A 22,693-nucleotide genomic window follows, 5' to 3' on the forward strand; every position below is an offset into this window, starting at 1 on the left:
GTAAACCTAATGGTGTTAAACCGGTGGGACATAAATGGGTCTTTGTGCGGAAAAGAAATGAAAATTGTGAAGTTGTGAGATACAAAGCACGGTTAGTTGCACAAGGTTTCTCACAAAGACGTGGAATCGATTATGAGGAGACATACTCCCCTATGGTGGATGCAACTACTTTTAGATTCCTAATTACTCTGGCAGTAAAGGAAGGGCTTGACTTATGCTTGATGGACGTAGTCACAACATACTTGTATGGTCTCCTAGACAATGAAATTTATATGAGAGTCCAAGAAGGATTTGAAATGCCACCGGCAGCAGAATCTAGTTCTCAAGAACATTACTGCATAAAGTTGAATAAATCTCTTCATGGGCTGAAACAATCAGGGCGTATGTGGTATAACTGCTTGAGTGGTTATTTACTAAGAGAAGGTTATAAGAATGACCCTATCAGCCCATGTATATTTATTAAGAGATTTGATAAAGGATTTGTTATAATTGCAGTATACGTAGATGATTTGAATATCATTGGAACTTCTTGAGAGATTTCCCATATAGTGGAATAATTAAAGAAAGAATTTGAGATGAAAGATCTTGGAAAAAAGAGTTTCTGTCTAGGATTACAGATAGAGCACCTTGCGAAAGGAATCCTTGTGCATCAAGAAACTTACACAGAAAAAGTGCTTAAACGGTTTTATATGGATCAAGCACATCCATTGAGTAGTCCGATGGTTGTAAGGTCACTTGATGTAGAGAAGGACCCATTCGGCCCTCAGAAGGATAATGAAGAAATCCTTGGACCAGAAGTGCCATATTTAAGTGCAATAGGGGCATTGATGTATCTTGCTAGTCATACAAGACCTGATATATCTTTTGCAGTAAATTTATTGGCAAGATTTAGCTCATGCCCAACTTAGAGGCACTGGAATGGGATTAAACATATACTTCGTTACCTCAAAGGAACGAAAGACATGGGTTTATTTTTCCCTAATCAAGCCAAAGGAGATTTGATTGGTTTGCAGATGCAGGGTACTTATCTGATCCTCATAATGCTCGATCGCAGACGGGATATGTTTTCACATGTGGCGGTACAGCTATCTCCTGGAGATCTATGAAGCAAACCATTACAGCTACTTCCTCTAACCATGCAGAGATTCTAGCTATTCATGAAGCCAGTCTCGAGTGTGTATGGTTACGGTCTGCCGTTCAACATATACGGAGAGATTGTGGGATCCTTGAAGGGAAAGAAGCTCCAACAATTATGTATGAAGACAATGCTGCTTGCATCGCACAACTGAAGGAAGGATACATTAAAGGCGATAGAATGAAGCACATCCTACCAAAGTTCTTTTTCACACATGAGCTCCAGAAGAATGGAGATGTTAATGTCCTGAAGATTCAATCGAGTGATAATCTGGCAGACTTATTCACCAAGGCACTTCCAACTGCTACATTCAAGAAATTAGTTTGTCTCCTTGGACTACACTGTCTTAAGGATCTTGACGGATGTACTCATCAGGGGGAGTAAATGCGTGCTGCACTCTTTTTCCCTTAACCATGGTTTTTTCCATTGAGTTTTCCTGGTAAGGTTTTTAATGAGGCAGCATCTTACGCGCATTTACAATGGACATCCAAGGGGGAATGTTATGTATGATTAGTGGATGCCCATTAGAGGCCCATTAGAAGTCCATTAGGTTAAAACCTAATGCTTGTTCACCAAGTTGTATCCCCTATATATACTCTAGTATGTCTAATGAATGGGACAAGCTTTCCCCTCAGATCTATTCGTTAACACGTTATCAGCATGAGTCTCTAACCCTAACAAGAAAAGAAAAAAAAAACCCTAGCCGCCGAGTTGAGTAGCAGCCGTCACCGCCTCGGACGTCATAACCCGACAACTCTATTTATAAGGAACCTCACAACTCACTTTCCTAAACTCTTTAGGAAGACAATTTCCTTATTTCTCATAACTTCCTAAACCACCAATTCAAATCTTCTTAAGCCACCAATTCAAATCTTCTTAAGCTTGTTTGTGCGTCAAGCTTATTCCAACAGAGGTTACGTGTATATAAAGGCAGCGGTGTTTTAGGAAGTTATGAGAGGATGATGTATATACATGAGATGGTTTCGAGCTCATCTTATAAGAATGTATCTGTTATCACTTTTGTTAATGTATCTTTGAGCCTTGGTGCTTTTCAAGTCAGTAGATGCCTTGTCAGTCTGAATGATATATAATACCAAATGAAGGAAAGACAAAATTAATATTAATGCTCTTGTTACTAATAAAATTCACTATATATCATTTATGTGAGATTATAGATCTCTTTAATTAGTGAATTTTATTTGATATTATAAACTCAAGCCAGCTGTCTTGAGTGTAGGTTGGCTTTAGTGAATTTTCTTATTTATTCTTTACAGTTGTAATCTAAGTGACTTATGAGCTAGGTTTACATGTTTCATAACTAATTAATTAGATTGATAAAATCGCATTATCAAACAAAATAATGTAATGTGATTTGATGTTGTCACTAAAGTAAGGTTTGGTAGAAAAAAACAAATTCTTGAGATAGTTATCTAGAAAAAAGGTTACAGGAAGAAGAAAGAGGCTATGAATATGTAATTAGTTTGTGAGTATGTGTAAAGTTTAATGGGATCTGATATTGCGTGTAATTAAATTCAGTTATGGTAGAAATTAAAACAATTTCTTGATATAACAATGTTAGAGAGGAATTGAAGAAATGTTAAAATTAAAACTACATATGTGTTTACCTGAAATAGGAGAATATGCGTTTATTTCCAAGTTTGAAAGTACCCTTGATGCATATGATAAAACTCTCTACATGTTGATATAACAACAATGTTACACGTTGGTGAGTTTGCAAAGAACCCAATTTAATAATTAGGAAAGGAGTCACTATACTACTTAAAATTTGCAAAATAGTCAGTAGGTGCAATTTGTAAAATAGATTATTTGTGAGAGAGGGGATTTTACTAATTGTAAATAGTAGACTGAGTATTTTCTAATAAAGTTCTGAAAACTGGTGATCTTGCCAAACAACCTAAAGTTAAACACGAGATTTTTTTTTTTTTTTTTTTTTTTAATATTAATATAACCTGAATATTACAAAAACTATGACAAAAAGTCATGCAGTATTTTGTGAAACAAGTCACAAAATTTTAAAAGCTACAAAAGCAGTATAGAAATAGGCCAATAATACAAGCAAACCCATAGATAGTAACCAAATCTTCCGCTCCGGTTGGCTTTGTTAAACATGGAAGAGACATCTAGCCACGTCCCCAATGCCTGCGTCCACGGCACCCACGACCACGTGATCTACGTCCCGTTGTCCTCTCCCTCGAGCAATAAAAGACTCTTGTGTCTCTTTAGCTTTAATGGAAGGTTGAACCGGTCTCTCTCGCAGCAATCTTTGTCCGGAAAGAGTCATGTGGTCCATCATTTCAGATTCACTATCAGAATCTTCTGCATCAACTAAATCTCCATCTGAGGGAAGTGAATCCCCATCTGAAAAAGAAGAGCCCAAACGGCTAAACTTATTTTTAGCAAGGACACTTCTTACCTCTCGGTCACTAAGAACATCACTATCTTTTGTGACTGCAACTTCATTAGCTATTTCGATATTGCAAACAACCTTAGATAAAACTTGAACTTCCATATTTGTATGGCAATCTGCCACTTTGGTGCATAGATCTGAGACTTGTATTGGGACAGCCTCAATGGGTAGGGCTGAATCTTCTTGGACTTTGGAGCCTTCTTGAATGACAACATTCGTGGATTCATGTTGAAGATTGATTGGAGAGACTAGAGCTGGGGCGGTAGATAAACTAACATTGGCAGGAGCATTGACCTCATTAGAGACAACTTTGGTGGCTTTTTGATGTGGCAACTTTTGGTTCATGCAACGGGAAGCTTTATGTCCTAACTGTCCACAATCTCCACACTGAACAGGAACCAAAGCGTATTCAACATCAACCATAGATATGTTTCCCTTTTTATCCACAGCTGCAATCCTAGGAGGGAATGCTTTACTCAACTCCACTTCCACCAAGATCTTAGCCTCACCCATTAGAGAAGGGTCAAGTCATGGTTTGTAAGTAGCCATAGGAGCACCTAAACCTGAAGCAATATGGCTAATTCCTGGAATTGAGTAGAGACTGTTCGGAATCTTTTTTTAAGGGTTACCCAAACCGGAATAGTCGAGATATCTGGGATATCAAAAGTATCTGCAGTGGACCAAGGAGCAACAAACATAAGACAATCATCAACATGCCATAAACCTCTTTGAAGAACCCAAGCTCTTGTTGAAGCATCTGGGATGTGGAAGAGAAACTTAGAGTCATCTAATTTGCGGATAAAGATTCTACACTTCCTTCCCCAAATTCTATTGACTACCGCATGAACCAAGCCACCAGAAGGAGGATTACATCTATAGAACTGGCCTAAGACATATTCTTTCTGGTTCTCTAGACCTTGCTTCAAGACATGACTTGGAATTGTTACCTTTGGAGTTCCGTCTTCCATGTAATCCGGTGAAGTAGCTCTATACAGATTCCTTGCTGCAGGATCCATTTTAGCAGCCCAAGGAAACCTAATAGCATCCTCGTGATCCAATTCAGGAGTGTTTGAATCCACAACTGTTTTCTTCACTGCAAGATTAAGACCATTTTAAGTGGTACAGTCCATGCTCCCTTGAGAGGTGAGGAGTGAGGAGAGGATTACAATGGAGGAGCTTTTTTGGGTTGAGTAGCGGGTTTTTGTGTGTCAAGGAGAGATGGCAGAACGGAGACGACTTCACCATCGCAATTGACTCCCTCAGACTCATCTTGTACGACAATGTTACTCAGCCGAGAGATTGTTGACATGGTAGTGACAGGAACTGTGGGCTTTAATCTCGGAAAATAATCTGTAATTATGCGAGAAGAAGAACCAGACAAAGCTAGTGACGATCCAACTCTTGATGATTTCGCCAAGGAGGTAAGGGGAAGAACAATCTCCCCTGTAGCAACAACCGGTTGAGATTCATCAACCAAGGAGATCACCGCCGCTTGACGAGGAGGTTTCACCAATGGAGAAGAAGTCTTCTGGGTCCACCGAGGATCTGGAGGATCGACGGCCACTCCTTCTCCTCCATGAACATCCTTGGCTCCGTTGACGTGAGATAAACCCGAGACCGGTTTCATCAAAGGAGGTGCTGGCAGTCGAATTAATGAAGCTTATCTTGCCAATGAAGAGCAGGAGAAGCAGCCGACGACGACTCCGCAGTTGCGGCTTCGCCGGAGAAAGCAAATCTGAAAGCTGAAGTTTTGGTTTCGCCTTATCGAGAGAGAAAAAATCTTGCGCGTGTATTTCACCTACTTCAATCGATCTTGTTTAAACACGAGAATATTCATATTCTCTCACCTGCGTATACTAAGAATTCCTAAGTTATAGTGCCCTTACGTTGAAAAACTTTAGACTAAGGAATTAATATTTATACCTACCGGGATTACCTCTTACTTCTTCTGTAAATCACAGTTTTGAATGATATATAAGGTGTCAAATTTCAAGTTGGGAAATGGGAATCTTCAATTACGACAAAAGAGAAAAACAAAACTTATCTGTAATCAACAAAAGTAAACTCAAGTTATTAGTATTTTATCAAACAAGTCAAGAGTAATAAGTTAAATTTTAAATAAATTAAGTAACTATGGGTTGGATATCATATATATTATAACATCCCAATATATTATCCGTACAAAACAATTTATCTATAAGACCATGTTTATCGGAAGTTCATAGAGGGGTTCATAGATATTTGGTAGGTTAAAATTAAATCAAAAGAAAAGAAAATTAAGAAGAGACTCTCTTATATTACATACTGAAATTGTTCATAAGAGACTGGTACGTGTCCATTTTTCGTTGGCCAAGCGAATAATAGAAAAGGAAAAAAAAAAAAATTTGTCGACAAACGAGATTAATTTTTCTCTCTTTCTCTCTTTCTCTCCCGATCAACTTCTCTCTTTCTCTCCCGATCAAAGTCTTTCTTTCTCTCCCGATCAACTTTCTCTCTTTCTCTCTTTCTCTCCCGATCAAAGTCTCTCTTTCTCCCGATCAAAGTCTCGATTTGAATCGGCAGAGATCTTCTCGGAGGCGACTGTAGCGGTGGCGATTTGAATCGTCGTGGAGATTGTAGCGGTGGCGATTTGAAGGAGTAGGCGATTCAATCGGAAGAGATTAGATGAATTCGATTGAGAGGGTAAGTTTATCAGGGCATTAGTATTATTAGTGTGATTTGAGTTTGGTTGCTTGAAATTAGGGTTCTTGGTTTGTTCTTCAAAAATTAGGGTTCTTTGATCCGCTTTGTAATGTTTGTGTTTAGTTTATGGTGGGTTGGTTGTAGGATTATCCGATTGATAAGTGATGGTTTAAAGGGATTAGGGTTCTTGAGAACCATGTGATCCGATTTGTAATGTTTGTGTTTAGTTTATGGTGGGTTGGTTGTAGTATTATCCGATTGATAAGTGATGGTTTAAAGGGATTAGGGTTCTTGAGAACCATGTGATCCGATTTGTAATGTTTGTGTTTAGTTTATGGTGGGTTTGTGTTTCTTAACCGATTGATAAGTGATGGTTTAAAGGGATTAGGGTTCTTGAGAACCATGTGATCCGATTTGGTTTTTTTGTGGTTAGTTTATGGTGTGTTTGTCTTTTTTAAGCGATTGATAAGTGATGGTTTAAACAGATTACGGTTCTTGAGAACCATGTGATCCGATTTGCTCTGTTTGTGTAATGTTTTATAGTGTGTTTGTGTAATGTTTTATAATGTGTTGGTATAACGATTTGTAAGTGATGGTTTAAAGAGATGTTTAGACATGATTGTTCTTGTCTGGTTATGTGTTAAAGAGATTTTGGTTGTAGTATTATTCACACCTTGTGTTTTGTTGTCTTTGTTTGATATTCATTGTATTATCCACTCCTTGTTTCTTTGTCTTTGTTTTGATATATGTCTCTCTTTTGTATTGAGGTTAAATGGGGCAAAAATGATATCGATGGATTGATGAGTGTAGAGTGTGCTTCGGCCATGGAGGAAGGTAATTATCATCCTCTTCTTTCTTCATTTATTTAATGCTAGTTAAAGTATAAGAGTGAATCATTGATGTAAAAGGTTTTGTTTGTTGTTTGTGATAAATGTGTTTAGTACTTGTTAGTGTAGGTATTAGTCTTGTCAGTCATTGATGTTATTGTTTGAAGTTTTGTGTTAGTTGGTTGTGAAGATGTTTAATGTGTGGTTGGTGTAGTTTAGGGAAAGACTTAATTACAAAATTTAAACCAACTAGTTGTAAAAGTTAAAAAACGTAAACCTTATAAATTCATACTCTTCCTCTTCATAGTAAACTCGCAAATGAATCTCTTTATTCTCCTTTAACCCCTTTGAATCTCTTTATTCTCCTTTAACCCCTTTGAATCTCTTTATTCTCCTTTAACCCCTTTGAATCTCTTTATTCTCCTTTAACTATGTCTCTTTTGTAATGTTTTATGTATTAGGACAAGCTCTTTGTGTTTTTTGTTGTTAGTAATCGAATGGTGTGAACTATGTCTTCAGTTTGTTTGTCAATCGTTTTTGGATGCTTTGTCAATCATATGGTGTTTTTCATGCTATGAGAATTGGAATATATGATTAATCGTTTTGATATTCATTTGATAATTGGGATGTTGTCATTGTAATGCAGGTCGGTCAAGTACGAAGTCGGTCACCCGTGACACCAAAAGAAGGAATCAAGTGATGAAGTCGGTCAAGCTGATTTGTTTTCACCACTTTTGTATAATTATGTACTTTCACCACATGTTTTTACAAGGGACTTTGTATTTTTGTACATCTACCACATGTTATCTTATCATTTAAGACCACAAATTGTATCCAATATTTCCCATCCACATGTTATCTTATCATTTAAGACCACAAATTGTATCCAAAATTTCCTATATATGTCCACTACTAGCACACAAAATATTCACACCAAACAAATGAAAATACAACTCCATCTCTATATTCTAAACACCAAAACACTTTTTCTTTATTTCCAAAAGCTCCAAAATGGCTTCTTCTTCTTCCCATAATGATGATGTTGATGATATACTTGATGAATGTTTTAATCAAACATGCGATCAAATCACCAATCATGTATGGCAAAATCTTCTTACTCCACCAATCCAAAGTCAACCACCACCTAAACCAAGAAAAAAGCGAATTCACATTGAAAGAAATCGAGAAGTCGGTCATGACCACTTGTGGAATGATTATTTCAGTGATGATCCTACTTACCCTCCCAACATTTTCCGTCGTCGTTTTAGAATGAACAAGCCATTATTCATGCGTATTGTCGATAAACTCGCAAATGAAGTTCCCTATTTTCAACAAAGAAGAGATGCTACTGGAAGGTTTGGTCTGTCTACATTGCAGAAGTGTACAGCAGCAATTCGTATAATGGCATATGGTTCTGCAGGTGATGCGTTTGACGAATACCTCCGACTTTCTCCAAACGTGGCGCTAGCATGCTTGGACAATTTTACAGATTCAGTCATAAATTTATTTGGAGATGAGTACTTGAGAAGACCCACACCAGCAAATCTTCAAAGACTACTCGACGTTGGCGAGTATCGCGGATTTCCCGGCATGATAGGAAGCATCGATTGTATGCATTGGGAGTGGAAGAATTTTCCTACCGCATGGAAAGGTCAATACACCCACGGAACAGGAAAGCCCACAATTGTTTTAGAGGTGGTGGCTTCGTATGATCTCTGGATCTGGCATGCTTTCTTTGGACTACCAGGTACATTAAACGATATCAATATTCTTGACCGATCTCCAGTCTTTGATGATATTTTGCATGGTCGAGCTCCTAAAGTGATATACAGTGTCAACGGACATGAGTATAAATTGGCTTACTATCTGACAGATGGTATTTATCCAAAATGGACTACTTTTATCCAATCTATTCCACTGCCACAAACTCCAAAAGACGCTTTATTTGCAAGACAACAAGAAGCTGTGCGTAAAGATGTAGAGCGTGCTTTTGGAGTTTTGCAGGCTCGATTTGCCATAGTCAAAAACCCGGCACTTATTTGGGATATAGTAAAGATTGGGAAAATAATGAGAGCGTGTATCATACTGCACAATATGATAGTAGAGGACGAACGAGATGGGTACTCTCTGTTTGATCAAACTGAATTCACACAAATGGAGTCAAGTAGAGCTTCAGAAGTTGACTACACACTTCCAACACCCAGGCCTTCATGTGTTGCTACTATGCTCAAGAATCGAAAGGATGTTCGTGATAAGAAAAAAATAAGTGCTTGCAAAATGATTTGGTTGAGAATATTTGGGTAAAATTTGGAGCTAATTAGTATTAAAATTAATCATTCTCTCCATTTATAAATTGCACTTCTGTTGCAATATGTATTAATGTTTTATTATGTTTTGTATGTTTAAAAATTAATAAAAATGGAATATTTCTTTAATTTTATAAAATCTTTAAAAAACAATATTTTCAAAATTAAGAGACCCAAAATAAGAACTTACCAATAAAAGAGAAAATTTTATCTAAGAGATCATGAGTTCTTATATTTCAAACAGTACACAATTAATTCATAAAAAATATAAGAACTCCCCTGAACTCCCAATAAACTTGCTCTAAATACTTACATAAGAAAACCCTCTATATCGCTCAAAACAACAATGCCACAAAAGCTAGGTCCCTTCGGTGGTATAGGTAATAGGTGGAATTACTATTTTTGACGACACTCCTCTAAACGCCAAGAGCATCAAGGCCCTGTCCGTTGGGGTAGACGAAAGCCGAATAACTTTCATAAAGGTTACGTACGAGATAAACCATGGTGGGAAAGGTCAAATTATCTCGCACGGCGAGGAGCCCCAAAGTACCGTGGAGGTTCTGTTTCTGTGCTCTTTGCCCTCTCTTTCTCTTTTTGGTTCATATGTTAAAGCTCTCTGATGATCATTCTGCTCTCTAGTTGTTGTCGCATCAAATTAAAAATTTGCCCACTATATATTATTTTGGTACTAATTAATCTGCACAGTGAGTTCTTTTTATTTTGGTAAAAAAATTGTCAACAAAACCAGAACTTTTAAAATGAAAATAAACAAAGAAAAAAAGCTACGATCGATCGAGGTATATATATAATATCACCTTTCTCTCCGGTTGCATTTAGAAGATAGATAAAGTTAAGAACTAAAAAAAAAAGTCTGGATATATTAAATTAAGATTGAAATGTTTTTTCATTGTTTGTATGTTAAACAAATAAAAAATTGTCGTAAACATTTAGACTTCCATAACCGGCCTATTACTTATCATATTGTGTAAGGCTTATCGGTCATGTGTAAGGCCTATCGACCATAACCTATTCGGTTTAGGATTAGGCTTTGTCTTCTACTATATAATGTACTTGTTCTGTGAGTTAATGAGAATAAGAAGAAGAGAAACACCAAACCTCTTTCTTACTTTACAACACGTTATCAGCACGAAACTCTAAAACCAGCTGAAAAAAAACTCTTACCCTAAAAACCCTAAAAACCGCCGCCCACAAAGTTCTTGTTCGTCCAAGTTCGGCGATCAGTTCCCATCGGTGTTCGCGGCCAGTTCCTGTTCGAAGCTCTGTCCGTGACCAGTTCGTAATTAATCCTAGTTCGTGGTCCGGTTTCTGTTCGTGATCAAGCTTTGTTCTTATCCTGTTCAAGGTTCGTGGTTCGTGGATCAACTCAAGGTACAACCAAGGTCTTTAGCTCCCGGTTCAAATCCAGTCAACCTCCAAACGGTGGAAGGTAAATAAAATCAAACCTCCTTAGAACCCATAAATCGAACTTGATCACTTAATTTATTGGAACCCTAAAACTACAAGTAAACAATCAAACAAACAAGTTCATAAGTTTCGAAATCCTAAACCCTATAACTTTAAAACTTTAAAATCGGTTGTTATAGGTTGTTTAGATTGGTTGTAATTAAACTGTTTATGCTATGATTAAAATCCAATTATGATTGTTTGATTGTTTGAAAATTGGTTGCATGAATCCTTAGATCTAAACCCTAAAATCCGAATTACTTAAGATTAAAAGTTTAGGGTTGTTTGATTTTTGTTGCATAAGAACCCTAGAACTAAACTATTAAATTCGAAAATCATAGAAGAAAATTTAAACTGATTGTTCAAAGGATTAAAACCGATTAAGATTGTTTGTTTAATCAAACTCTAAAAACTAAAAATTTTAAAATCGGAAATTATTATGTGTTTGCATGAAAATAAACTTGGATAACTTCTAAATTATTTATAATCATTATCTTAAAGGTTTAAGAAATACTTTCCTAAAACTTTGTCCTAATCCTAATTTAAGAAAAAGGAAAATTTAAGGAAAAGGAAATTTTGGTAAAAGGAAAACTTTGTATACTAGAATATAATCTATCTAGGATTGTTGTCTTTGCATGCATACTAAACCACGAAATTTTGAGTGTAATATTGTGGCATGGATCGGTCTCATATACCGCATGACCCTAAGTGATTGGCATGGTTCAGTCTCATATACCACATGGCCTAATATTGATTGCATGGTTCGGTCTCATATACCGCATGCTAATGATTGGTTGTATATTTTGCATTATGCAGATGGCTAAGCTCAACATCCTCTCCTATGCTGCCCTTAATGTTTCTGGAGACAATTATTTGCAATGGGCATTGGATACTAAGATCCATCTGAAATCAAAGGATTTATGCGAGTGCATTGAGGAAGATTTTGACTGTTCTGAAAAGAACAAGTATAAGGCGATTATGCATATACGCCACCACCTTGCTGAGAGTCTCAAGAACCAGTACCTCACTATTGAGAATCCTCTTGACCTTTGGACGGAGCTGAAAAGCAGATATGGACACCAAAAGACGGTGCTCCTACCAAAGGCTCAATTCAATTGGAAAAACCTAAGGACCCAGGATTTTAAATCCGTGGATGAGTATAACTCAGAGCTATTTAAGATAGTCTTAATCTTAAGGTTATGTGGTATAGAGGTTAATGAGAAGGATCTGCTAGAGAAGACATTCTCTACCTTTCACTCCAATAACATACTGCTTCAACAACAATATCGTTAAAAGGGGTTTAAGACTTATGCAGACCTTATCTCTTGTTTGCTGCTTGCTGAGCAGAACAATGAGCTATTGATGATGAATAGTGCATTGAGACCTCCTGGTACTGCTCCATTACCAGAAGCTCACAAGGTGGACATGGCAAAGAAAAACCTTCAAGAGCCTAAAGAGCCGAAAGAGACTAAGGAGTCTAACTATGTCCATAGGGACAAGTATGACCGTGGCCGTAGAGGAGGTGGACGTGGTGGTCCTGGTCGTGGGACCTATCAAGGACACAATTTTGGTGGTCAAGGCCGTGGGAACTGATTCGGCTTCGGCCGTGGTCAGGGTAGAGGCCGCGGGCAATTTAAACCGCAACATAAGACCAAGTCCAATTGTCATAGATGTGGTATGGAGAACCATTGGATAAAGACTTGCACAACCTCTAAGCACCTTGTTGATCTCTATCAAGAGAGTCTAAAGAAAAATCCAGAAGCTAATTTGGTTCATCTCGATGGTGAAGGTGATTTCGACCATGAGAAGGATGACCTATTGGATTATGAAACCTCTGATTGTTTAGGAGAGGATAATTAAACTCAAATGTTGTTTTGATTTAATTTTGTGGTTTATGTTTTACATTTGATTGGATTATTGTTTTAGATAATTATTTTGGTTTAAATTCAAATTATTTATTTTCCTTCAATATATTACTTTAAAAGTTTAAAACATAAATTCTTGTCTATATTAGAAATGGCTGAGGACAAGAACATCCTTGTGGTGGATATTGGATCCAGCCACACAATTTTCAAGGATAAGAGATATTTTATTAATCTTATTATGAAAACTGCCAATGTTAGTACAATTGCGGGTATAGCAAGCCTAATTGAAGGTTATGGCCAGACTAATATTTTGCTACCTAATGGCACACATCATGAAATAAGTGATGCCTTGTATTCACCCAGCTCAAAGAGAAGTTTATTGAGTTTTAAGGACATTCGTTTGAATGGTTTCCATGTTGAGACAAAGGGTGAAGGAAACAAAGAGTTTCTATATATTACAGAAATCACCCAAGGACATAAAAATGTCCTAGAGGCTATACCTGCACTAGCCACTGGTCTTTACCACGCTAAGATTGATATGATAGAGGCTAACTTGGCAATGAACAAGATGTTCAATGAACAATTCACTTTATGGCATGACCGGCTTGGCCATCCGGGTTCGAACATGATGCGTAAGCTTATAATGAATTCAAATGGGCACACTCTTAAAGAGAGGAAAGTTATCCCTAAACATCTCACGTGTGTAGCATGTGCACAAGGGAAACTTATTATACGGCCATCACCAGCCAAAGTAAATAAAGAGACTTTAAACTTTCTGGAAAGAATCCAAGGAGATATATGTGGACCAATACACCCACCTTGTGGGACATTTAGATATTTTATGGTCATGATAGATGCATCGACCAGATGGTCGCATGTTTGCTTATTGTCAACTAGAAACTTTGCGTTTTCTAGATTGCTGGCCCAGATTATACGTCTGCGAGCCCACTTTCCAGATTTTCCACTTAAGACTATACGTCTAGACAATGATGATGAATTTACATCCCAAGCGTTTAATGATTACTGTATGTCCATGGGGGTAAGTGTGGAACATCCCGTGGCACATGTCCATACACAAAATGGATTAGCTGAATTCTTCATTAAACGTATTCAATTGATTGCTCGGCCATTTCTTATGAGGTCGCAGCTTCCTGTGTCGGCTTGGAGACACGCAGTATTACATGCAGCAGAACTGATACGCATCAGGCCATCTAGTGAACATAAGTATTCACCATCCCAACTATTAACGGGTCATGAGCCAGACATATCCCATCTCAAAACATTCGGGTGTGCCGTTTATGTACCGATTGCTCCACCACAGAGAACTAAGATGGGACCTCAAAGGAGGATAGGAATATATGTGGGATATGATTCTCCCACCATTATTAAGTATCTTAAGCCAACCACCGGTGATTTATTTAAGGCCAGATACGCGGATTGTCACTTTGTTGAATCCGAGTTTCCTATGTTGGGTGGAGAGAATAACAAGCTGGTTAAGGAAATATCAAGGAATCAGACATCCTTAAATTGGCAAGATCCTCGGACTCTAGCATGTGATACAGAGGTCCAGAAAATTATACATTTGCAAAAGCTAGCTATTCAGTTGTCAGATTCCTTTGCTGACTCAAAGAGAGTAACAAAATCGTACATACCAGCTTGTAATGCACCAATACGTATTGATGTTCAGAAGGAACACAATAATCAAGTTGCTACAGAGTCTAAGGCCCGTTTGAAACGTGGTAGACCATTAGGTTCCAAAGATAAGAACCCTCGGAAATCTAAGAAAGGTGCAAATTAAACCGAAGTTAAGGAAATTATAGACATGGCCGCGGAAAATCCTAGGTACCAAATGAGGTTTGGGACGCTGAACCTCAAGGACATGAAGGTATTGATAATAATGAGATCTCAATCAATTATATCATGTCTGGAATAAAATGGAACCGTAAAGACGTCGACATTGATGAAGTATTTGCGTATAAGATAGCACTTGAGATAAATGAGGATCATGAACCCACGTCTATATTAGAGTGCACTCAAGGTAAAGATTGGTTAAAATGGAAAGAAGCTATTGACGTGGAGTTAAACTCTTTAAAGAAGAGGAATGTGTTTGGTCCGATCTTAAGGACACCATTCGATATAAAGCCAGTTGGACATAAGTGGGTCTTTTTAAGAAAGAGAAATGAGAATAATGAAATCGTGAGATATAAGGCACGACTTGTAGCACAAGGATTCTCTCAAAGACCCGGAATAGATTATGAGGAGACATACTCCCCTGTGATGGATGCAATGACTTTTAGATTTTTAATAAGTCTGGCTATAAGAGAAAAACTTGATTTGCGGCTAATGGATGTAGTGACCGCATATCTATATGGTCCACTGGATAATGAAATATATATGAGATTACCAGAGGGTACTGAGCTCAAGGATAAGAGCCGTTCTCGAGAACAATACTGCATAAAGCTAAACAAATCCCTTTATGGACTGAAACAAAGTGGGCGTATGTGGTACAATAGATTAAGTGAGTACCTAGCCAAAGAGGGCTATAAGAATGATCCCATCAGTCCATGTATATTTATAAAGAAGTTTACAAACAAAGGGTATGTGATAATAGCAGTATATGTGGATGATTTAAATATCCTAGGAACCTCTGGGGGAATCGCCCAAACAGTCGAATATTTAAAGAAAGAATTTGAGATGAAAGACCTAGGCGAGACAAAATTTTGTTTGGGATTGCAGCTTGAGTACATAGATAATGGGATCCTTGTGCATCAAATGGCATATATTGAAAAGGTACTCAAGAGGTTTAATATGGACCAAGCTCACCCATTGACTAGCCTAATGGTTGTAAGGAGCCTTGATTTGGATAAAGATCCATTCGGTCCAAAGAAGGACAATGAAGAAGTTCTCGGTCCTGAAGTGTCATACCTCAGTGCAATAGGAGCGTTAATGTTCTTGGCTAGCCACACTAGACCAGACATTTGTTTTGCCGTGAACCTCCTAGCAAGATTTAGTTATTGTCTGATCCAAATGCACTAGAACGGTATTAAACATGTATTGCGTTACCTACAAGGGACGACATATTTGGGTTTATTTTATACTAACCATAACAAAGAAGGTTTAGTTGGTTTTGCTGATGGAGGTTACTTGTCCGATCCACATAATGCTAGGTCTCAAACTGGCTAAGTATTTACGCACGGTGGTACATCAATTTCTTGGCGTTCTATGAAGCAGACTATTGCGGCCACATCATATAACCATGCAGAGATTTTAGCAATGCATGAAGCTAGTCGAGAGTGCGTATGGTTGAGGTCGATGACTCAACATATCAGGACGGACTGCGGTATGGTCGATGATAAGGAACCAACCGTGATTTATGAAGACAATACGGCTTGCATCGCACAACTTAAGGAAGGCTACATTAAGGGAGATTGGACGAAGCATATATTACCTAAGTTCTTCTTCACACACGAATTACAGAAGGCCGGAGAAGTTCAAGTGGTACAAGTTCAGTCTTGCGACAACTCAGCCGATCTCTTTATCATATCTTTACCGGCATCAACATTCAAGAAGCTCACGCATCAGATTGGAATGCGGAGGCTTAAGGATTTTCAGTGATGCTTAGAACAGGGGGAGCAATGCGTGCTGTACTCTTTTTCCTTCACCATGGTTTTGTCCTACTGGGTTTTGTTGGTAAGGTTTTCATGAGGCAGCACCCCCAAGCGTATTGTACTGATCCCTTAGCATCAGCACTGTTATGTCATCCAAGAGGGAGTGTTGTAAAACACTTGGAGTGGACTTCCATAATCGGCCCATTACTTATCCTATTGTGTAAGGCCCATCGGCCATTTGTAAAGCCCATCGGCCATAACCTATTCGGTTTATGATTAGGATTTGCTTTCTACTATATAATGTACGTATTCTATGAGTTAACGAGAATAAGAATAAGAAAAACAGAAACACCAAACCTCTTTCTTACTTTTACAACAAAAATTTATTTTACAATCATTAATTTACATAGTTTGGATCAGAATCGTCCATATCATGTTTTTTTTTTTGTTTTTGAATGGCATTTCTTTATTAAATAAATGATCTTATGATCAGACTTATCTTTATATAATGCTCCATGTATATATGAAACTTCAAATTGAAAATTAAGCTTTCAAACGATTTTCTAGTTATAAATTGAATTTTTTTCTACATTTTTTGCTTTAATTTTGCTTACTGATACGATATATTTTGCTTATTTTTTTTCACTACATTTGGTCTAAATGTTTTCTCGAATATATTTGTTGCACTATTATGTTAGGGTGTAGAAGCAGGTTATGAAGCAAATCCTAATAAATGCAAGAAATGAGGTTCTTCTACTTTAAATATTGTGGGGTTTCTATAAAAAATTTAAATGGGTTACAATTGGTCTTTTTAATTAATTCATGTGTTCCAAATGTATACTCCCTATAGTTTTTTTTAGTTGTCATTCTATAGTAAAAAAATTGTTTTCCAATACTTATCATTTTAAGTTTCCAATGCATATGTTTGGTAAAAATACCAATTTTATCCCAATTATTTTAATGCTTTTACCAATAAAAAAATTAGAAAATGTATTAAAGAATAGGTATAATAGAACATTGATCTATTTTCTTAATTTGTGTGCAAATCTCTAAAACGACAAGTAAAAAAAACTGGAGGGAATACTTTTTTTGGTCCGCAAATTCATATTTACCAGACTATAAAATTCAGCAAAAAAGATAAAGAGAAATAAAATTTTGCTTACTGATACGATAAGTTTACTAAGCTTATAAGTTATACCACACTTTAATAACTTTGTTGCTCAATAGTCAAAGTTTAATTGACTGTGGAAAATATGTTGTATAATACTTCTACTTCTAGCAGTGCTCACATTTAATTTCTTCGTCTTAAATTCTGTGTTTGTTTCGTTAGTCGCATTGTTCTGTCTCTTATCTCTTTCTCTTTTTGTTTTGAATCATCGCTAGACTTTGCACAGACAATAAATCATTCAAAACACGACAAACAAAGTGAGTTCTAAAGGCATTTATGTTCGTCAAATTAGAACAATAAACAATATAATATTAATAGTAATTTTAATATCTTTGCTAGAGGTGCAGTTTGGGGAGGTCCTTGGGAATCCCAAGTTGGGATGATGGATTTTACCACCGTGTCCAAAAAAGTAACAGTTGGAAGAAATAATTTCGGAGTGGCCTTAGTAAGGTTTGACTATGCAGACAGAGACAGTGCCACCAGAGGAGTCCAACGTGGTAGCCAAAATCACGTCGTGGTCGTCGAGACGATACTTATTTAATTTGTTCTTCATAGTTTTTTTGATAACTCGTTAAATTCTTATATCTATAGAGGGGTCCAAAGACTAATTCCCAAAGAAAATAATATCACATGGATAAATCGTTCAGGTTTTCAAATAGGCCCTAAATAGTGGGTTCATATCCATATGAGCAAATGAATAAAGCTAGCAATTCTGCGTTGGGAGAAAATCAATCTTTCCTGGACCGCAACTCTTCCAACCAAGCTAGAACCACTAGCCCACCACCTCGTAATTTTTTTTTTTTTCATAGTTTGTATTTTTTAAAATCAAAGTTATTAACTAATACGGTTCTTCTTGTAGCTTTCGCTTGGTGAGAATGATTTCATAGAGGCAGTCACGGCAACATATACGAAGAGAATGATCACATCCATCTGTTTTCGGCTCCACAATCATAATCAGCAGCATCTCTACGGCTGGAACAACGGAGAGCCCTTTGAACTAGGAGGCGGCGCCAGTACTAGGGTTATTGGCTACCACGGCCGCTGCACCAACCGCCAAGTCACCGCACTCGGCGTCCATCTTTTCCCCGCCGTCTAGATCAGCGTTAATTACTTATAAATAAAACGTGGGCTCTTATGTTAATGGGCTGTTTTTTTCTTTATGCATTTTCATTTTCAGTTAAATGTCTTGGACCTTTGTCTATGTACAAGGCCGTGGAATTTAAGAAGTATGTTTAACTCGATTAACATACTTCATATATCTGCTAAATTTGTCATATAAATAAACCTAATAAGTGTCTTATTCTATTTGGGCGGGGATTTTAGTCTCGGTCTCTTTCATCTACGTACGTAGAGCTTGATTTAGTTATTACTGAGTCATTGCGATTTGATTCATATATTTTTTTTTTACTTTTGGTTTCAACATACATATTCGAGCACCCAGCCACAAATTTCTCGAACACAACTACCCAAGGCCTTTCTTTCATCTGTGATTAACAACATGGTTCTCTTCACCCAAACTCTCAATGAATCATTGGCTGAATAAATCTGGAAGTAAGAGAAGCTCTTACAATTTGCTCAAAAGATGGTTCTCTCCATCTTTTGAGGCTCCGGTGTTACCAGACTTTGTCGTCTCATTGTAAAGATAGATAATCTGTTACAAACTTTGTCATATATGATATCAGAGACACATTTATTAGATTGTATATATTTTTCATGAAATGTTTGAATTCTTATTATTATTCTAAAAAAAAAAACAATAAGCAAACAAAACCAAGGAGTTATATGTACAAGGGATAAAGTCATAAAGCTTTATTGGAAAAAAGAAAAACTAAAGCCGGAGCCTCAAAGAGTATGAATCATATAAACAGAGCACATAACAGAGGAATCAAAAACGAAAAAGAGAACATTCCAAACTTGATGTAGTTGAGACCACCGTATTGAGCGAGGGGATCCGACATGTAATGAGTCTGATTAATGATTATACTTTGGTTCAATTGACACGGAGAATGCTGCCCGTACATGTTGATGCTTGTGGCCGTTGCGTACGTTCACGCCAAATGTGATCAGTCACTGCCTGAATGCTTAGCCGTAGTAGAGTGAAGTCGGCAGAGGGGATACATTTTGTCAAATCAAAACAGAGCTGTTTTTTACCATTGCCAATCTCAAACTTCAAAAACGATGATGCAAGTGTAAGGATATTGTAGGATATGATTTGGTAATCAAATCATATATCTTAGTTTGAGAATCAATGAGAAATCGTAATCACTTAATATGTGATTTGATTGAATATATTTATGAAGATTTTCATATATCATTTAAGGATATATCTTTGTGTGTAGATAGAGCCTTTTGGCCATTGATAATAAACAAGAAAACCTTTTCCAAATTATGTTTTCTTGACAGCAAGGTCACATTTATTAGTTTATCTTCTTCTTTCCTCATGTTCTTACTACCAAGCGCAGATACGGATACACTTACTCCTATATTTTGTTTATGGTCGCTGATTATTAATTAGAGACCACTGTTACTTCCTCAAAACGACCAACAACTCTTCGCTACTAGAAGAGAGACATAAATAGCAATCATCAATTCAAACAATGATCGATCACATATACACATCATGTATGAATGCATCAATTCCTTTTTAAGACTAGTTACTTGTTTGCTAAGTAACAACCATTTTTAATCAATTCGCATGAATAACCTTACGTAAGATGCAAGCTATTTTATCACCTGATAATGATAGCATATACTTTCCATTCATCAAGTTCTTAAGAAATATATATGCGGCACATATGTTCAGGATTCATACACTCAATTTATCCATAAACAGCTCCAGTTCTAATATAATGCAGTATCAATCCATCACTTAAAAAATCTTATGACGTCAAGCAGTCAGTAAGCTGTAAACACCAAATAAATACTCATAGAAGTGAAGTGAGCATGCAGGGAAGAAAACATTACATAACGATCTAAAAAGACAGATTTGTAATGTTTTCTAAAGAAGTTTAGTAGAGGTTTCGCGTTCTCTAGATTCTCAAGAAGAGCACGTTCAGCACAAGACCTATAGAGTTATGAACGTTTAAAGTGACAACATCTAGACCTAGTTCTAAAACTGATATAAACGAGGATATATCAAGGTTATGATTGTCTGAAGTGGTGACAACGGTTCTGTCTAAGTCTCTAAGAGAAGGTGGAGGAGAAGAAAAAAATCAATAGTGTATTAGAGAGAGAAGTGAGAAATTTTTCAGAACTATAGTGTTGAAATTGAGGATAAGGGGAGTTGGGTAACACTCACCTTGTACTCGTCAGTCTTTCATAGTAACTTGAAGATTTCACATTTCAGTTTCAAATTTAAGAAAACAGATCAATAAGTGCATTTCATGATTTTCATCTATCGAAAAGATGAAATGGACATACTTAGATTTTCAAATGCATATCGATGATTTAGGCAAAACTGGAAGAGAGAAGTGAAGAAATACATAGGGTAAAGAGTGAATCTCAAGTCGAGTTGAAGATTTAATGTCGTATCTTAAGGCGAGGTTCAAAATTGAGGGTCTTTTCAAAATATTTCCTCAAAAGAAAATAAATGTAATTTTTTTATGAAACGATATAATTTATTAAAAACAAAGCAATAATATAAAAAAACTAAGACGATGTCAAGAAAAAAAAACTTTTACATATAAAATCTATGTGACATATTTCTATTGATCGAGTTATTTTTTTTTTCAATATTAATTCACATATAAATTCATTTGAGTTTTAATGCTTCTTTACAATCTATCTATATGTACATTTTCAAAGATATTTATGAAATAAATCCTGGATTTGGTACTTATTTACAGAAATGTCATTGGGTTAATTTTTTTAATTTATAATTTAATGTATAAATTTTAACAACCAAAATTTACATTTTACAGAAATCTATACATTAACACAATTAATTGTCGAGTATAAAATTTTCTAGCCGATATCACGGATTCACGGCTTCTCTCCAATAATTTTTCAGAATGATTTTTAGAAACAAACCAGATATTACAAGATATCTCTTTCCATCGTTTCCTCTAATATCTGTAAAAATCATATTAAAGAAACAATGATAAATGCCAAAGAGTATAATATTCCTTCAATTTTCCAAAATAAAACCGATTACAAAAGATTTTATACCTAATTTGTTTCTAAAGCCGTGATTTTGGCATTGAAAGATTATAAGAATTATCGACCTAATGATTAGCTTATAAATACTCTAAACCATCACGCCAATTACCATCATCACTAATACAAAACACACAAAAGCTTACTTAGAACCTTGAAGATCACCTTAGTTCTCTTCACAATGGAAGATGGTTTTGTTAGATGAATAGGTAAAGATCTACCTATTAAATACGACTACTAATACAGTTTTTCTTTATTCATTTCAGGGTACAAAAATTCATTCCTTAGTAAAGAAGGATTTGGGTTCCAAATATGTGAATAGGCTCCATGTTGGTGACTGGATTTTCGTCAAGACATTTGGGTGAAGAAGGTAATCATAAAGGTTGATGATTAGAACTTAAAAATCTTGCTCTCTTTCTATGCTTTATTTGATTCTTTAAGTTACTTATCTAATCAACATATAATTCATATTAACTAAACAAAACCATTTACGTAGCTCTAAGCGTGAGTCGAGTCTAAAAATCCGATTGATGAACTACTAATAACACTTCTATTTTTTTCTTTTTCGGGTCATAACGCAGTCTGTAAGGAAATGAGAATCAACTGGATAACCATGTTCACAAGCATCGTGAGATTCAACTGGATAACCATGTTCGCAAGCATCGTGAGATTAGAGGTCTCGCATCACAAGTAAAGAAGAACAGAGGTTTGCGTGGAAATGGTCATAACAACCACACTTGAGCTGCTTGGTAGTCCACATAGTCATTGTACACTATATAATATATAAATAATATATAGATATAAGAGTTGTACATTTAATAAATATAAAATATTAACTATATATATATATATTAAGTTTACTAAACTAATATTATATTATTTTTTTTAAATTAACCCCGCGATGTACCGCGGGTTCCTATCTAGTTGTAATCTATTTATGAGAAGGATTTTTTTCTCTCCCTCCCCCTCCCCACATATTATAACTATTATTACTTTCTATAGTCTTTTGGATCCAATTGGTGACCAGAAAAGAAATGAAAAGGAATGTGTTGATG

At 36.3% G+C, this 22,693-nt stretch overlaps 1 protein-coding gene, 1 long non-coding RNA gene and 1 pseudogene across 3 annotated transcripts; 2 read left to right on the forward strand and 1 right to left on the reverse strand.

The window, feature by feature from the left end:
* Positions 1 to 3,068: 3,068 nt before the first annotated feature.
* On the reverse strand, positions 3,069 to 5,485 carry LOC104779679 (uncharacterized; annotated as a pseudogene). Its single transcript, XR_015596464.1, has 2 exons — positions 4,672 to 5,485; positions 3,069 to 4,598 (listed from the first exon to the last, which is right to left on the reverse strand). The product of XR_015596464.1 is annotated as an uncharacterized LOC104779679 (transcript).
* A 467-nt stretch (positions 5,486 to 5,952) lies between these two features.
* Positions 5,953 to 7,952, forward strand: LOC147945275 (uncharacterized). The gene is made up of 2 exons (XR_015596107.1): positions 5,953 to 7,079; positions 7,719 to 7,952. It is a non-coding gene; the product is annotated as an uncharacterized LOC147945275 (long non-coding RNA).
* A 280-nt stretch (positions 7,953 to 8,232) lies between these two features.
* LOC147945276 (uncharacterized) lies at positions 8,233 to 12,435 on the forward strand. The gene is made up of 3 exons (XM_087509183.1): positions 8,233 to 9,316; positions 11,659 to 11,807; positions 12,216 to 12,435. Exons 1-3 carry the CDS (start codon positions 8,342 to 8,344, stop codon positions 12,433 to 12,435), a joined length of 1,344 nt encoding a protein of 447 aa, XP_087365309.1. The 5' UTR covers positions 8,233 to 8,341.
* Positions 12,436 to 22,693: the final 10,258 nt, after the last annotated feature.

The sequence above is a fragment of the Camelina sativa genome, chromosome 4, assembly GCF_030686135.1.
Source record: "Camelina sativa cultivar CO46 ecotype springtype chromosome 4, ASM3068613v1".
Lineage (NCBI taxonomy): Eukaryota > Viridiplantae > Streptophyta > Magnoliopsida > Brassicales > Brassicaceae > Camelina > Camelina sativa.

Bases quoted from the DNA above. Each gene is read 5' to 3' on its own strand.
- LOC147945276 (XM_087509183.1), top strand. From the start codon at position 8,342: ATGAACAAGCCATTATTCATGCGTATTGTCGATAAACTCGCAAATGAA. The intron at 9,317-11,658 runs GTTCGTGATAAG...TGCATTATGCAG, and splicing joins TGCTCAAGAATCGAAAGGAT to ATGGCTAAGCTCAACATCCT. The intron at 11,808-12,215 runs GTATAAGGCGAT...GATGATGAATAG, and splicing joins GACTGTTCTGAAAAGAACAA to TGCATTGAGACCTCCTGGTA.